The sequence below is a fragment of the Tyto alba genome, unplaced genomic scaffold (assembly GCF_018691265.1).
Source record: "Tyto alba isolate M040663 unplaced genomic scaffold, T.alba_DEE_v4.0 Super-Scaffold_46, whole genome shotgun sequence".
Lineage (NCBI taxonomy): Eukaryota > Metazoa > Chordata > Aves > Strigiformes > Tytonidae > Tyto > Tyto alba.
The window spans coordinates 10,883,173-10,898,951 of NW_024881322.1; the positions used below are offsets into that span (position 1 = coordinate 10,883,173).

A 15,779-nucleotide genomic window follows, 5' to 3' on the forward strand; every position below is an offset into this window, starting at 1 on the left:
GCAAAACAATAGCAAAAGGCATCTGGCTTCCATTAGGACATACAGCCTCTGCAAATTACAACCCAAGTGAATTAGATCCATCCGAAAGGCTGATCAGTGTCATCTGAAGGAGTCAGCTTAATTCAGGATATGCATCTTTGGTTTCTCAGTGCAGCATAAATTTAAAAAACAGTGGCAAATTAAATATGTATGGGGCCTTGAGAGAACTTTCCACCAGCCTCAGAATATAAAGGAGAAAGCAATATACAACTACCAAAGCAAGTATGCAGCAGGTAAAGGGAAAATGCAACTAACAGTCCCTAGCACCACAACAGGGCTGCCACAGAGCAGCTGCCTGAGCCTGCCAAACTCTAAGGGAAGACTAGAGAAAAGCAAACCCACCGTCACAGAGAAACCCCACCGCAGAGAAACATGTCTTGTAAATCGTTTCACTACTATGAGATGGACTCTGAATTCAGGGTTACCAACTGCTGATTTGCTTGAACTAAGTTTGGCCAGGGGAGTCTAATAGCACTCCTCTTATGGAGAGTGCCTACAAAATATTTAAAAGGACTCAGAAAAAAGCACTGTGCTTCACTTACCTATTTTTGTTACATGTATTTGCAGGTCACTTCTTTTTTCCTCCTTCTCACCTTCAGACAATGCTGAGACATCTCTGGTTTAATAGCATAGGGCTGCTAAGCAATCCAGCTCAGAATGTTTTTATTAATGGACAAGAAGTTTAGGAGAAAGACTTCTAATTCTATGATTAAAAAAATAAAATTAGAAAATAATTTTTGTACTTCACTTGATATAGAAACAGAATTATTTAATTGTAATCAAATATAGTCTTCCAGCATAAATCAAGTATGTGCACCACCACGTTAGATGTCTCCCCCATGTATATGATACCTTAATAATTAGGGCATTCTCCATAGCTGAGGGAGATCAAATTCAGTTTCCTCATATGCCTAAGGAGATTCAAACTCTTTGGAGAGTGAGACAATCAGAGGATGTAGGCCATTTTGGGGTGGATGGCTGCGACCTCCTCCTGAAATGGCTCAACTGTACATAAAAAGTTAAAGTCTCGTTTCAGCAGGAAGGTGCATCGACGTGCGGGTAGGTGCTGCTGACACAAGGCTGAGAGGTCAGTCAGCGGGATCCCTGCTCCCACAGCTACGTACGTGTCTTACAGAAGCTGGTCACTGAATGGGCAGGTACAGGTAAATCATGGGAACCCACGGCCATGGTCAGCCATAGGATATGTTGTTTGCCAAGGGGATGTGAACAAGAGTGGCGTAAGGACATGAGGAGATTCTCTCTTTACAGAAGCAAGATTCCTAGGCTTTGTTTTTTGACTCCCTTCCCCATCGCTACAGAGAGCATCTACAGCCCAGCTTGCCATCTATCTATAATGCTGACAGCAGATTTTTTTTTTTTTTTTTACCAGGCAATTCATTCATAGTTCTCTGACAAGAAGGAAGATCAATAAGGTAACAGCAGTGCTTCAGAGAAGAAACTGAACTTAAATATAGTGATTACCAAAGGGTCTCTTCACTTCAGACACTGCATGTCCAGAGCTTCACCTTCCATCCCCCTCGCTCAGCCTGGATACACCTAACCTGTCCTGCACAAGGTCACGGGCGAGTCCCTCCTGCTGGACTCTGGGGCCTGGACAGAGAAGGACAGCCCTTCATTCAGCCGTCAGTCATCCAGCAGCAAACCCAACTATGTGTAATTACAGTAATGCTAAGAGAAAAACCTCCATCGTACATAAAACACTGGAAGGAAATAAGCCATACAATGCAAGGCATCTGAAATGAGAGCTCAGGGTCACAAGCAAAATTCAAATGCAGTATCTCAACTTAAAAAAGCGAAAAAAAGAAAAATCAATCAGTATGCTCTCCCAGGGCATTCCATCTCTAATTGAAGAGTGAATTGTGTTTACTTACTTGCTCATGTTCTTGACTGTCTTTCAGCAAATGAATCGTGATTACACTACATAAAATTCAGTGTTTGGCATTCTTATGATCCCATAGGACTGGATTCAGTAGAAATTGCACACTATAAAACACGTATGTAAAGAAAAAGTCTGAACCCTGAAAAATATTTATTTATTGTACAGAAAAGTATTTGCTTTAAATATAGGTTATAGCCCTTCCAGTTTGTGATTCCACAGCTGAAATGTGCAAAGGAAATGCTACCCCTCTTAAAGGGAAGACAAAAGCTGTTTCACCTTCAGAATAACAATGGTCAAGGGCACTGTAGGCTACTGTGTACCTAAATCATAGTATGACGCATGCAGATTTTACATACAAAATGATGTCAGGCTTTTTCATGATGCATATGCATAATGCTGGTGGGCTCAACTCCTACCTATTTTAAAGGTGTTCAAAGTGATCAAAAATGCAGCTTAATTGAAAACCAACACAGGCTATTGTCTGGTAAATACATTTGCAACTTGAATGTTGTCATCACTGAAGCAGAATGAGGAACTCCATGCAGCATTTATGAATGAAGAATAATTTAACAGAACAAGCTGGGAATTTGAGTGAACATGGATGTAATAATGAGAAACACCACAGGAACTCAAAAAAAGGTTCTAAAAATTTCTGGCAAACCACTGTGCTGCATATTTTAAGAGCCAAAACCCCAAATATATTGTTCATCCGCACTACTTGAGCATGATGGATGAGATTCTTGGGTTGTCATGTTTTTGTTGCAAAATAGCTTTATAGCTGGAGTAGCAACAATTGAGTAGAGTATCTCTACAGAACAGAGTAATTACTGTAGTTGCTACCTCAGTAGCAACTGATCTTCCAGGCAGTGGATGGGATATCACAGGTCATCTATGTCTTCTTATATTCAACTGTTGGCTGGCCTCTTGAAGAGGTGTAAGTTAGTAGATAGAGTTTGCAGCTGTGGCAAACTGTGTTTGTGACATTACCACTCCTAGGGATTGGGAAAGCACAAACTTAGTTTAAGACTATCTGGTACATCATTCATGGAACACTTTCTGGGTATCTACGCTATTATTTTATTTCTAAGAGGTCTTAGCTGTTATGGTACTGCACGCTAAGACGCAGGTACTTTGCATTTTCATCAAACTCCCATAACCCATTAAGCATCATTCCCCCTTTAGCTTCACCCGAAACAAGATAATGCAGAAACAAAGGGGAGTTCACTCAGAAACAGAGAGGAGACCAAGCAGGTGGTAGAAACATGACCTTTCTCCATGAGGTCAAATAGCTTTATTGTGATTAAGCACTACAATACAGTATATATCCATAAAAAACTCTATAGTGTATATAAATTATTCCTTCCATTCAGTAATTCTTTTTTTTGTTTTCATTTTTTCATTTCCATTACAGCTTTGGTACAATGTGATTTTATTATATTTTTAAATACTTTTAGCTTCACAAACTCAACACAAAGTACAAAACTAATCCGAATCAGGGATATTACAATCTACACAGTGGTGTTCAGTGGTAGGAAAAAATCTTACCTCAATGAATTCATGTCACTAGCTAAGCTATAAAGGCATACCTAGCAGACATGACAAAAATATGCACCATTAACCAGCAAACATTTTTTATTTTTTCAAAATTTATTTTATTTTATTTTTACAGATTTTTCCAGCAGCAAATCACTTGAGCATAGTCAGTACTTATGTCCTCAACTGATTATCCTGTTGTGTTCCTCTTCAATTGAAGGCCATGAGTTATTTGTCAAATAATGCACCGCTATCCTCGTATATCCACACTAAGCCACAGTGTCAGTACTTGACCTGCCACCCTGCATTATTAATGCTCGCACAGTTTGTCCTGCAGCTGGCAGAAATAACTGGAACGTTATTGGAGGGGCAGTGTGGGGCAATCAACCGTAGGTTGTTCTGTGGGGCAGGAGGTATGACATTACAGTAGACAGGCATTCCAGTGGCTGTAAGTGTTCCTTGACCTGATTGATTAGGTAGCATGATTGGTTGTTGATATGATTGTTGCGGCAATCCTTGAGAACCCTGGGTCATTGGCACCTAGGTAGGAATATGGAAAGATGTAGGAAGAAAAATAGTAATTACTAAACACATTAAAGTAGATCCCTTCCCTAAAGTATCTTCCTTCTAGATGAACTTGAGTATACAACATGTTCTGGCAAAATGTGTCATTTTCTGCTTCTCAGAACTGTTCTCATCCCTGAGAATTTTCTTTGTTAGAGAAGGGTGAAAGAGAAATCCCTTTGCTCCCGGGCCGAGTAAGTGGCTCTGTTATGATCTAGCAGAATATGAATTTCTGGAATCAGTGCAAACAGAAGACTCAACCCTGGTATATCTAGGCAACCTAAAAGGTCTAAACTTGATCATTAACCTTTAAAACACATTTTCAGTATAGTAATTCTGAAGACGTAAGGGGAAAATTTTACCCAGAAGCTATTCCCCCATTTCCATCTGGGTTGCCGTGGTGTTTTCAGAGAAGCCGAGGGAAAAGGTGAATGGTTGATCAATCAGTACAATCTATTAAAATGAATTAGATGTCATTTAGTTTCCCAATTTTCCAGACGGACCATCAGGAAACGTAAGCACAGGCCAGCTCTCACAGGCTGTTGGTATATCTCACAAAAACCAGGTATGAAGTTGGGGAAATAAGTCTGGGTAACTTATGGACTTGGTAAAAATCAAGCCACTCTCTTCCCTCTCCCTCGAACCCAATAAACAAAAATCTATCTGGCTACAGCTTGCTATAGAAGACATGGTGAGATCCTTGGCAGGAGTCTCTACTGATGAGTAATTTTTAACTGGATCAGGCAAAGCCCTCAACTTCATTACAGGAAACAATAACGCATTGGAAAAAAAAAAAAAAAAAAAAAAAAAAAAAAGAACAATGTTCTGTCTTTTATTATTTTACATTTATTTTTTTCACAGGAAGAAGTATAATTCCTTCATCCTTTGTGACATTTTACCCGCACTGCAGGCTGTAATAAATAGTTTATTTGAAGTATTCCCAATTCAGAATGAAAATCGAGAGTACTAAGAATACGTAAACAGGAAGCAAAGAAAAGAATTTGACTTAGAAGCATATTTATCAGGAGGCCTCCTGCCACACACTTTCCTAATGAAAAGACAAAGACCATTCTGCGATGTGAAAACTTAATTCAATTAAGCACTGTCCAGCAAAAGCAGTCTTTCTTTATGGCTCCCAAGTACCTGATAAGACGACATGGCTGGATACTGCACCATCATGCCTTGCACCTGATTTCCCTGTTGATTATTCATCAGGTTCTGGCTTTGGGGCGGCTGCTGCATTCCCATGAGACCCTGGAACCCCTGCTGCTGGTTCGGCAGGACGGGCTGGTAACCTGGAAGAAGAAAGACACCTTCAAATACCCTGTCACTCATAAGGGCAAAATTGAAACTGCTCTAAGGAACCGCCCATAATCCCATCATTTATCCCCACATTCATCAGACAGTTCCTCTATTTCTAGAAAAGCATTACTGGAAGGGAAAATTGAAGGGGAATAAACAAATGCTGTGAGTTGACAGCCCCGGCAGGCCAACATGAGCGGGCAGCACCGTTTCCTCATGCCATTCAACCCTGCAGCAGAGACCACCTTGAGGGCTGTAAAGCCCTGAACAGACACATGGTGCTACTGGCTTCTGGCTACTTCCTCAGAGGCAAAACTCCCACTGGCTTCCAGGACACCAGTATTTGGCCTTCACAGTCTAATCTGGTAGTTTTCTTTCAGGTCACGCTTTTTATCTTGCCCTCTTACCTTTCTCGTAACGCAGCTCCCTGGCACAATGTAAACAGAGAAGGCTTTATTTAATCAAGAAGAACACCTGTATACACACTAGCTCCTACCTGCAGTGCTTTTTATACAATTAGAGCATATTAAGGGTCATATTCTACCCTACTAGTTCTGTGTTTGGCAAAAGAGGAAGATCATAAAGAAGGGAGTGTCTAGTCCTCCCCGTTGCTCGGTGGTACCACCACTGACACACAAGTGACCGCAAAGGGATGAGAAGTCGATGCTTCTGTTTCCACCTGCGATTGCCTCTGTGTTCAAAGTCACCACAACGCTGGGGGTTTCCTCCTGGGACAGCTCCTCTAGGACTGACTGAGAAACGGGCAAAGTCTGGCTGATCTGGAGGGCAAAGCTGCTAATGAGGCAGAAGCGTGGATGGGAAGTGAAGTGCGAGCGGCGCGCTGCTTGGCAGCAACACAATCCAGCCCGGGGATGAGCCTTGCCGGATGGAAGTGGGCTGCCTGCGTGGTGCCACTATTTAGAGACAGAGGATTTTGCAGAAAAAGCGGGGAAGGAAGATGCAGAAAGATCCTGTCCTTGAAAAATGCAGCCAGCCACAGTCATTATAAATCTATGAATAATTTCTCCTTAAGACATTGTGTGTCCTTTAGCACTCATATTTTTTTAACGTGCAGTTATGCAGTGCATTATTAACTCTGTAGTGAGGTTCTCAGAATAAGCATTTTTTAGGCAAAGAAGAATTATCAGAAGAAGCAACGCTGCGTTATTTTTATATGAAAAATGTGTGTCACGTCTGCTCAATTTATATTCATGAATACAGTACATGGTTCAATATACTTCATGAATTGGAAATCATCACCTGGGTATTTCTTCATTATGTAAGAAAAATAAAGTAACGAATGTCTCTGTTTCTGCTGGTCTATTGTCAACTGATAGTTTTCCTTCAAAATCTTTTCTGATGCCAAAGAAATGCTGGATATCTCTGATCAATTTTTTGGCATTAAAGATACCCTTCCACAGATATAAGATTAATGTCTCCAGTCAACTGAACAAAATAAAAAAAAAATTAATTCCATAAGTGATTAACTTGGCTGGGATATAGCATCAAACATCTCCCAAATGCACCGGATTATTATACATTCAAATTTGCTCTTTTCCTATGCACAAACACAGCGTCAGCATATTTTTTAGTCACAAAAATTACTAACATCAGAAGTGCTGTAACTGAGTTTACAGAAGGCTTATACAGCAATAATAAAATTGCAAGTCCTCTTCTGCTCCCGTTTACCAATTATGGGGGGGAAGGGGAGAAAGGACAGAAATAAAAAATTTAGCACTACTATTCTGGTGTTTGCAAGACTGGAGGTCTAAGCAGAGAGGAGTCAACTGACAGCAGAAGCAGCAACAGACGACTCATCTCGTATCACTTGGGGTTGTCAAAGTCAGTCCCAGATGCTGCAATGAATGACAGATTGATGGCGGAGCAGGGATCAAGTGACGCTAAGTTGGGCAGTGCAATAAAACATCGGATCTGGGCTCGGAGAGTCGGACCGTGATGCAGTGGCACAGGGTGGTGGATGGGTGCTCTGCAGAGATGGACAGACACCACTGGTGTAAATGTAACTGCATTACCATAACTTTAGCCAGACTACTGCCGATACTCTCCTGTATGTTTGAACATACAGTTGTCCCTTCACCTCAGCTTTGTCTCCCGGATTGTCCTGGGTTGAGTGAATGGTGAAGTTTTTTGGTGGCAGGGGAGGGGGCTATCGGGGCGGCCCCCTGTGAGAAGCTTCTCGAAGCTCCCCCAGCTCCACGTCAGCTCCACCACTGTTTGGGAAAATGAGCCAATCAGCTGCGCCTCTGCGATAACATATTTAAGAAGGGACGTGGTGACGGGCAGTGGGACTTGTGAGGAGGAGTTGCTGTAGCTGCATGAACACCAAGGTCAGTGGAGGAACGGAGGAAGAAAGGAGGAGGGAGGTGTGCCGGAGCAGAGACCTCCCTGTATCCTGTGGGGAGACGGCAGGGCGGCCCCCCACTGTCACCCATGGAGATCTACAGTGGAGCAGACATTGATTTATGGCCTGTGGCTCCTGCTTGCATTATCAAGGTGCTGTGCCAGAAGAAGGCCGGGGTCTCGTGGGAAAAGGCAGCCTGCTGCTGTAATTCAGTGCTGGGAGGATTGCAGCATGTGGGGGAGTCCCACGCCGGAGCAGCTCGAGAAGGGCTGCAGCTGTGGGAGGGAATCCAGTCGGAGGAAGTTAGTGACCCATGACGGAGCAGTGTGGGGAACGCTGCGGCCCATGGGAGGAATTCAAGTCGGAGAAAGTTTGTGGAGGACTGTCTCCTGTGAGAGGGGGACCACGATGGAGCAGGAGGAACAAGTTCCGAACACTCCCCTCACCAAAGATAAGGGAAGTGGCAGCACTAACTGCACCCCCCATTCCCTGCCCCTGTGCCACTGGTGGGAGGAGGTAGAGATATCGGGAGCAGAGCTGAGCCCGGGAAGAAGGGAGGGGTGGGGGGAAGGTGTTCTCAAGATGTGGCAATGCTTCTCACTGTCCTACTCTGTTATGTGTTGTTAGTGTCGGTAATAAATGTATGTTCTTTTTTTTTCTTCCCCTAACGAATCTGCCTTTTGCTCATGACCATATAGGGGGATTTTTCCCCATCCCAGTCCTATCTTGAACCCCAAGCCTGGCTCTCTGTCCCTTCTCATTGCCGGAGGGGAAGGGAGAGAGAGCTGCTGAATTGTGGTTGGCTGCCAACCAGGCCCAAACCACGACACAGATTCTCCAAATACAACAATTTTATTGTCCAATACAGACATGACTAGAAGACTGAAACAAGAAGTTATGGAAATAGTGACTAAGTATTTACCCTTATATTGAACATGCAGGCATCATCTTATGGGGATATTAGAATAAGATGTATCCCTGCCTTGAACATCTCCTCTGTATTAGCAAACAGTGCTTAGTATATGGCACAAGCACTCCATGTTTTAGGAGCAGGAATACAAAAACGGGATGGGTTAAGAGCTGAGGTCCACTAAGCTATATATTATTACTGTAACAATCTTATTGCTCTTCAAGGCCTTCAGCAATTTCTCCTGCCCATTGGGCATGTGCACCCCTCACCTGTCCCAACTTGCAGAGTCCTGCTTACGCCCTAGAGAGTCAGAGAAGACTTCTTTCCTACTCCCCCCACGAACCCTTTGCAATGCTCTAACTACACAGAGGGTCCTCAATACAAGCAGAAAAATACCTCACATGCAATCTAACACCCTTCCAATGTGATTAGATGGGAGCAAAGATGTATTAATGTAAGAACCTGATCGCACTGTCTCCTGAACCTTCTTTCCTGTTAAGGGAAATTAAGACACTTTGGCCCAGAAGGAGGTACTGTGGTCTCTTGACCATTTGCTCCCTTGACTTCTGGGTGGAAACTGGGATGTTTAAGAGGATTACTGGCCTGCTTGTATCCTTGCAAAGATGCTGGCTGTCATCTCTTCCTCACTTAATATTCATGGACTTCTTCTTTATGATCAGTACCTTTTGGAATACAATCAAGTTTATGGTTGTCATACCTTGCTACAGAACCCTAGTACAGCATTTGGTCAAAATCCAGCATCTTCTTCAAGGCTCTGCAACTCAAGTGAGGCCACTTTGCATTATCTGACAGCAAAGTCTGACCCTTTACTATGTTAAATATACGAAGAAAGATCCATTCTTTCATATATCTTCATGTATGATCCATGTCCATCCACTCTACTGAACATAAAAACCTGACAAGCTACAAAAATATACTCCCAACTGTGCTGAGGGGGTACAGAGTACTAAAAGCTAAATTCATTTTTTTATCCACAACAAGCTCTATAAGCAGGAGGAAAATGCTGTGAAAAAATCAAAGCAGCCCAAGTCCGCTTTGCTAGACGGCTTCTGTTTCAGCACAAATGCAAGGGGAAGGAATTGACATTCTACATGCTGCTCTGAATTTCCTACCTCTGCAGCTCAAATTCTGCAACTCTGACTCTGCACGCCATGTAACATCTGAAACAGATCCTTCAGTGTTTACTGTGTGTTGATGTCTTCAGATGTTCTTGCGCACTGGCCAGGAAATGAATGTAGATGGGAGAATTGAGACTCAGCATAACTGATAGTCTTAATATACAAACCTTTCAGCAATGTTCATGAAACTATGTATTTTTGAGGGCATAGAATATCCCCCGAAATTATCTATTTTGTACACATACAGCAGTTTCAACCCTCAACTCAGCTCTGCTGCGTTTGTGACATGCTATTTATTTTTCAATTAAATTAAAATAATAGTGTTCTCAAAAGTCTTGGGAACCAACTGCAGTGCACGAAAAGCCATGCATTGCTGGGAAGAGATGGACGTTTTGGAGCTACACAGGTGTCAGAAAACAAGTGAGACCAGGAGTGGCACCATGCTTTTTGCAGCAATAGTTTCCTTGATACTTGCTCTTTTGCTCATTAGCTTTCATACTACATAAAGTGTAATCCTTAAAAGCCTCTTTACTGTCCCCTGAGAACATACATACGTGGGTTATTTTCTAATGGCAGTACACATCAGATGAACCATCCTATTACTGCAAGCTCCAGGGCCTCTTTACTGCAATTATATCATCCTGCTCTATGTTATCTCTGCTACAAAGGAGGATTTTTAAAATCAGGGCAAACATGAGAGACATTGTTAAACAACCAGAGGAACAAATCGTGCACAGAATTTCAATGAATGCCTCAGAGGAAAAATGAGCCTTGGATTGCAGTTGAAATGGAAAAGGTCGTCATACCATCAAGGTAATTCTCTGAACCTTTACAGCCTGCATCACCATGCTGACAGTCAGCCAACTTAAACATCCCAGGGGGAGAAAGGCTGCATGAAAGACCCACAGATGTTTTAATTTCTTAATGAGGTTACAGAGCTCAAAAGACAAAACACAGTGGTCTTACACCTCTGCCAGTAATGTCACCCAGAGATGTAATTAAAGCATGTTTGGTGCTCTGCTGGCCTCGGCAGACATCCTTCATGAATGGCACATCCATGTTTGGGGGAACTGTTTCATTGCTGATTTTGGATTTGAAGCATATATCACCAAGATAGCTTTGTAATATGTGTATCAGCACCCTGGGTAAAGAGTAATCAGCACTTCAGCTGACAAGCGCAGCAGTCTGGCACGAGTCCCTGAACTGCAAATCTTACTGTACTCTTATTGTACTCTTACCACTTGAACAGAGCCTTGGCATCTGAGCCCATCCAACGCAAATGCATAAATTCACAGTGGTTTGGATGTGAAGTGATTCGAGAGCTCATCTGTTCCCTTCCCACCCCACTCCGTGTAGCGCTGGGAGAAGCCGAGACGTTGCCACCAGCGAACCCAAAATGCAGGTACCTTGGCAACGGGCTGCAGCGGCTTAGGCAAGCAAAGCCCAAAAAGAAATTCAAAAGAGAAACCTCAGCAGGGCTAACCGGGCTGGGTGCAATGCTGCACAGGTCTGGTCATGCTCCTGCCCGCTACCGCAGTGCCTTTCTGGTGCCCTGTGCAACCCCCCCCCCCCCCCCCCCCCCCGTAACAGACCAGCTCAGCCTCTGCTGCAACTGCCACCAGGAGCACTGGGAAGAGATTGAATCTGAGCTCCCATGGAAAAGCCAAGGGGAGCGAGCACCACCTCTGGGTGCAGACACAAGGGAATACCCTGCAATGTACTGAAAACAGTGTAACAGCAGATTCTGCATCCAGTCCCAAGTGCTGTGCTCGCTGCAGGGGCTTACATTTGCAGAAGACTCCCCCCAAACTGATAAGGGCTGAGAAGAGAGCTACAAAAACGATCCAAGGTCAAAAAGTGTACCTCTTCCTGGAAGGCCTAATGAGCTCAACTCTGCTCAATTTATACAAAAGATGAAGACATATCTGCTGGTAGAGAGTTCTCGAACAAAACAGAAGATGGTACAATAAAATCACAAAGTCAGGAGATAAACCTAGAACTGTCCAGATTAGAAATAAAACACAAAGTTTCAACAGACTCTGTAATTAACAGGGAGCAATTTACCCACTGAGGAAGCACACTTACTATCACTCAAAACCTCTAAAATGAGAATGGACAGCTTGCTAGAAGATACCAGTTTCATAAGAAGTTCTGGGGATAAAATATGACTAGAGTGTGCTCTGTGTCCAGTATTATTCAGAGTACTAAATTACATGTTCCAGACTTGAAATACTTACGAGAATGTTAGTCAGTTAGCTCTTAACATTATTCCTGTCTTCCAAGGAAAAGGACTAAACTTTTGCATGTGAGACAGGATCCTCTTTGCAGTCTCTCCTCCCTTTGATCACATACTGGCAATGCCATCCAATTCAGTCCACAAGCAAAGAGCTCACCTGCGCACGGTGGATTTCCTAAGGGCTATTTCTGGCCTATTTTAGTTTACTTTTGCCCTGGCTGGAGCAGCGCTCAGGAGGTTTTGTAGGCTGAAGAATATGATTGGTATCTATTCCCACAACTTTGCTAGGCTACATTTTCCTTTACTTTTTAAAACAAGCTATGGGTAAAGTATTAAAGTGGCTGGATGTAGCTTTCACTCTATAACCATAGAAACTTACAGTGCCCATGGTAAGCTACTAATCAGTGAAGAAAAAATGTCATTATAAAACTACAGTTCAGTCTTGCACACATTGGTAATTTTGGTAAAGTTTTTGGCAACTCACTTATTTGCCAAAAGCTCTGAGCTGGTCCATCCCAAAGTACTTGCAAAACTGTAAGGAAGAAAAAAAATGAAGCAAGCAGTTCAGCAAGATCAAACATTGTGCCTTGACACAACGATTCTCAAACAGACCCCCTAAATGTTATCTGTAAAATACGAGGAAAGGAAGCCAGGTTGGGGAACCTTGCATTTTGGATGGTTGGCCAAGCTGTGGGAGGTGAATACTTGAAACCCCTTCCCAGCCCAACTGAGAGCAGGGATTTGAGGCAAGGGGTTTCTAGCAGCCAGAACAAAGCCCTCCCTGCTACAGGGGTCCGTCAGTCCCTCCTGCCAACGCTCCTTACCTCACAGGAGATACCCAAGAACTGGACTGCAACCAGATGCTTCACCTCCTACAAGAACACCGTAATTACCAGCTACAAGATCTCCCCCTGTACTTCTCGACCTAGAGGAGCACTCCTCCGAGGCCTTGTGCTCAGACTGGCTTCTCGCATCCAGGCGTTACGCCTTAGACTGGGGTGGCTGCTGAGGAAATCAGAGGTGGGGGTTCATTATGCATCTGGTAATTACCTGGCCAGTTTTACTGCAAATGATGGACTAAAAGTCTCATAGAAAACATAAAATTAAGCGATAAATTCAAGCTGGTTTTGATTTTAGCTTCACTTCAAAGTGTCTGCAGTTTGGAAGACAGCCACAGAACACACGCTAATTAATGTCTCTCTGCCGGTGTGTCATTTTCTGGGTGAGTCTGCTGCATCTTGTGCAGCTGGAATCCAAAACACTTTGTAAATGATTTTGTAGTTTAAGCTGGGATCTAAAATCCAAGGCACGCTGCAAACCAAATCTGCTGCAGTTGATCAATCCACTCCTACTGTGTCTGCTTTCTCTCTGCAACACACATAAAAATGTCTTGACCTAGTAAGATATTCGGGTCTTGTCTTCCACTTGAAGATATCACAAATAATTTATGGGTGTGAACTGGATACCATGTGAGCTAGAAGAACAAGTATGTAATAGCTTAAAGCTAAAAATCCATCCCTTTTCCCTCAAAACGTAAGAACGTGAAATGATTTTATTTAGTTTTTGCACACACACAAAGGAAAAGACAAGAATACCTATGCCTGAAATAAAGGACTCTTAAGAAGCAACAGATAGTGGAGGTATGAGGTGGCTTATAACGCACAAAAACCAGCACATCTCCCCAAAACCATAGCAGTACACAGACTCCTTTCCACGTGGTACTCTGCAGGCTCAGACCCTCACAGTTTGGCTTCTTTCATTTCAGGTAAAAACACAACCCATTCCAGCAGTACAGCTTGCAGGGGAAAGCATGGGGTATTACGCTAGTTTTGTTTTCAAAATTTAAAACTAATGACATTGATTCTTTCAAGTTGTGCAAGATCAAAACAATTTTTAGCTAATGGCAATCCAGTTACATTCACTGAAAACACATAACACAGTAAATATATTCCCAAACTGATTACAATGGCAGTGACTCGAATAATTGTCTGCGGAGTTGGGGTTAGAAAACTGCAGGATTTTGAACTCAGAGTCTCGACACATAATTGCTGCCAGAATCTAACTCCCTGGTCCCTAAATTGGCCGTAGCTTTGCTAAGAGCACATTCATGCTTTTTGAACCTGGTAACAGATCAACAGCAATGTTTGTTGGCAGATCCACAGAGAAAGAGCCATATCAGCTGCATTAAGGAACTCAGCAAGATGTATATGCAAGATATGACCCAGCAAGATTTATTATCACAAGAGAAAGAAGAAAAATGCTGGTTAGAAGACAGCTTGTCTGTCTTCCCCATCCCTCTTTCTCTCTTCAGTTTACAAACCTATAAATCCCACAAAATCAATAGCGCAAAACTATCTTCATCCAGCTTCAGAAGAAGAAATAAAACTTGGAAATTTGATGCAATTTCGCATTATTTCAGAATGACCTATTTGATGAATTTGATAAAAAAACTGCTGATGAAAATACTCTGATACACAAGAAATTTTTTTTGTGGGTAACAGCTCTGAACCCCCCCATCCGGCTAGTTCTGTCCAACTGCTAGAGCAGGATCTGTCTTATCTAGTGGAACTGCCCCTCCTTGTCCTCGTCATTCATTATTCCTCAAAAAGCTATGTGGAAGCCTAGTTTTACTTGTATGGAAATGCTGGGGGGCTGGAAGAAATCCAAAGCACAGAGTATCTGAAGTGTGGATAGTTTCACTTGCTACTTGACACAGCCAACCGCGGGCACTTGTCAGCTGCTAACGAAATGGGGAAAAAACTAGGGGAATAACACAACTCCCCTAGCAATGCAAACCCTCCCAGTTCAAAAGTTGTGCAGGATCAGGGCCTCACAAGCCCATCTTTTAACTCTGCTTGTCCTATATAAACTGAAATAAGGTACATCTTTACAAAAGCTAAGAGACAATGCTTTGTGCACAGACTTTTCCTCAAGAATAGTACCCGTATAAAACCAATGGCCTCATCTGGGTGGTAGAAAGCCTTCTGTTATGGTGGTTTAGATTCTGCCAGTGAGAAATGATCTAAGTAACAATGCATATCACACGTGAGATTTAGAGCTTCTTACATGTCAAATAAATATCCATTACATTTTCTATCACCCTTTTTCTGCGATGCCAAGTTCCAACTGCTGGAGACAAGGAATAACACTATCTTTTAAAAACCATTTATATGCATGCTCGCTGTCCCATGGGGGAAAAATGTTTTCGCAAAGAGCACTGAACTATTATTTAGAGCCTTCTACTTCATCATCCAAGCAACTATGTCCAGAGCAAACATGCAAAATCATGGATATAAGGAATTTATGAATCACTTAAAGATGCTTACCCACCCCGCAATTAATTGTCCACATCTTAAAAGAGTTGTTTTAAAATTTAGTAACCTCACTACCAAGTAAAAAGGCCCAGACAAATAAGAGGCATGATTAAATACTTTCATTATATACCTAATGAAATCACATACTGTAACATCTTCTGAGACTAAAATTTTAATTAAGACAGGCTGGCATTTTGGCTTCCCCACCCCCCCACTATGTTCCAGGGGAACAGCAGGTAAGGTCAAACAAAAAGCTTATGTGATAAAATTGTGCGAGTGTGCTCCTGGGAGACCTGGCATTATTAACAAGAACATGAAGAAGGGCACAGTTGAACAGTTCAAAGATAAATGATTGCATTCAGTTTACTTTTCGCTATCAACTGGAGAACCTGAGAGCTCTGTTATTTGACAAGAAATGTATATACATAGGTATCAAAAAGAGCTTGAATGGATATAAATATAGGAGATTCAGGGTTGGGG

General features: G+C 42.6%; 1 protein-coding gene across 18 annotated transcripts in view; it reads right to left on the minus strand.

Moving 5' to 3' along the window:
* Positions 1–3,194: 3,194 nt before the first annotated feature.
* The window catches only part of ARPP21 (cAMP regulated phosphoprotein 21), a 146,218-nt gene continuing 133,633 nt past the window's right edge, over positions 3,195–15,779 (minus strand). For all 18 annotated transcript variants that reach the window (XM_032997218.2, XM_032997226.2, XM_042806364.1 and 15 more), the window contains 2 exons: positions 5,180–5,331; positions 3,195–4,012 (listed from right to left, as the gene is read on the minus strand). In XM_032997218.2, the coding sequence (XP_032853109.1) occupies positions 3,755–4,012; positions 5,180–5,331 (410 nt within the window). In that variant the 3' untranslated portion in view covers positions 3,195–3,754. The remainder of the gene's footprint in view (positions 4,013–5,179; positions 5,332–15,779) is intronic.